Genomic DNA, 1,343 nt, shown 5'->3' with positions numbered 1-1,343 from the left:
TCTTCTTCTTTTGCTTCTTCTTCTTCTTCTTCTTCTTCTTCCTCGTCTTCTTCTTCTTCTTCTTCTTCTTCTTTTGCTTCTTCTTCTTCCTCGTCTTCTTCTTCTTCTTCTTCTTCTTCTTCTTCTTCTTCCTTTCCTTTCATTTCATATTCTATCATTCCATCTTTACAATTTTGTCTTTGCTTCATTGTCTTGGTTATTTCATTACTTCATTATGTTAAAAACTATTATTATCATTATTATTATTATTATTATTATTATTATTATTATTATCATTATTATCATTATTATTATTAAGAGGGTGAGCTGGCAAATTCGTTAGCGCACCAGTAAAACGCTTAGCGGCATTTCGTCCTTCTTATGTTCTGAGCTCAAATTACGACGAGCTCGACTTTGCCTTTCATCCTTTCGAGATCGATAAAATAAGTACCAGATGAGCGCTGGAGTTGATGTAATCAACTTAACCCTTCCCCCAAAATTGCTGGCCTAGTGCCAAAATTTGAGACCATTATTATTATTATTACTATTATTATTATTATTATTATTATTATTATTATTATTATTATTGAGGCGGCAAGCTGACAAAAACGGTAGCACGCCGGGCGAGATGCTTAGCGGTATTTCGTCTGCCGTTACGTTCTGAGCTCAAATTCCGCCGAGGTCGACTTTGCTTTCATCCTTTCGGGGTCGATAAATTAAGTACCAGTTACGTACTGAGGTCGATCTAATCGATTTAATCCCTTTGTCTGTCCTTGTTTGTCCCCTCTATGTTTAGCCCCTTGTGGGCAATAAAGAAATAAGAAACGTTAGCACGCCGAGTGAAATGCTTAGCGGTATTTCTTCTGTCTACGTTCTGAGTTCAAATTCCGCCGAGCTCGACTTTGTCTTTCATCCTTTCAGTTGCGTGCTGGGATCGATCTAATCGACTGGCCCCCACCCCCAAAATGTCGGGCCTTGTGTCAAGAGTAGAAAAGAATTATTATTATCGTTACTATTAATAAGGCGGCGAGATAGCAAAATCGTTAGCACGCCGGGCGAAATGTTTAGCGGCTTTTCATCTGCCTGTACACTCTGAGTTCAAATTCCACCGAGGTCAACTTTGCCTTTCATCCTTTCGAGATCGATAAATTAAGTACTAATGAAACACTGGGGTCGATATTATCAACTCATCCCTCCCCCAAAATGGTTGCTTTTGTGACAAAATTTGAAACATTTATTATTATTATTATTATTATTATTATTATTGAGTGAGAGAGCAGTGCATGCCACCAAAGTGACAGTGGGGTAAAATATACGAAGCCCATTATACCCATCATGACTACCCGTCTGATAAGGGTACACCA

The 1,343-nt window shown here is 38.1% G+C and overlaps 1 protein-coding gene across 1 annotated transcript in view; it reads right to left on the bottom strand.

The window, feature by feature from the left end:
• The window catches only part of LOC106880222 (uncharacterized), a gene marked incomplete at its 5' end in the record, with an annotated part of 61,697 nt that overhangs the window by 40,105 nt on the left and 20,249 nt on the right, over positions 1-1,343 (bottom strand). Inside the window, one exon of the mRNA XM_052968093.1 lies at positions 15-136. Coding sequence (XP_052824053.1) covers positions 15-136 — 122 coding nt within the window. The remainder of the gene's footprint in view (positions 1-14; positions 137-1,343) is intronic.

This window comes from Octopus bimaculoides, chromosome 5 (assembly GCF_001194135.2).
Source record: "Octopus bimaculoides isolate UCB-OBI-ISO-001 chromosome 5, ASM119413v2, whole genome shotgun sequence".
Lineage (NCBI taxonomy): Eukaryota > Metazoa > Mollusca > Cephalopoda > Octopoda > Octopodidae > Octopus > Octopus bimaculoides.
This window is presented reverse-complemented; position numbering and strand designations above follow the sequence as displayed.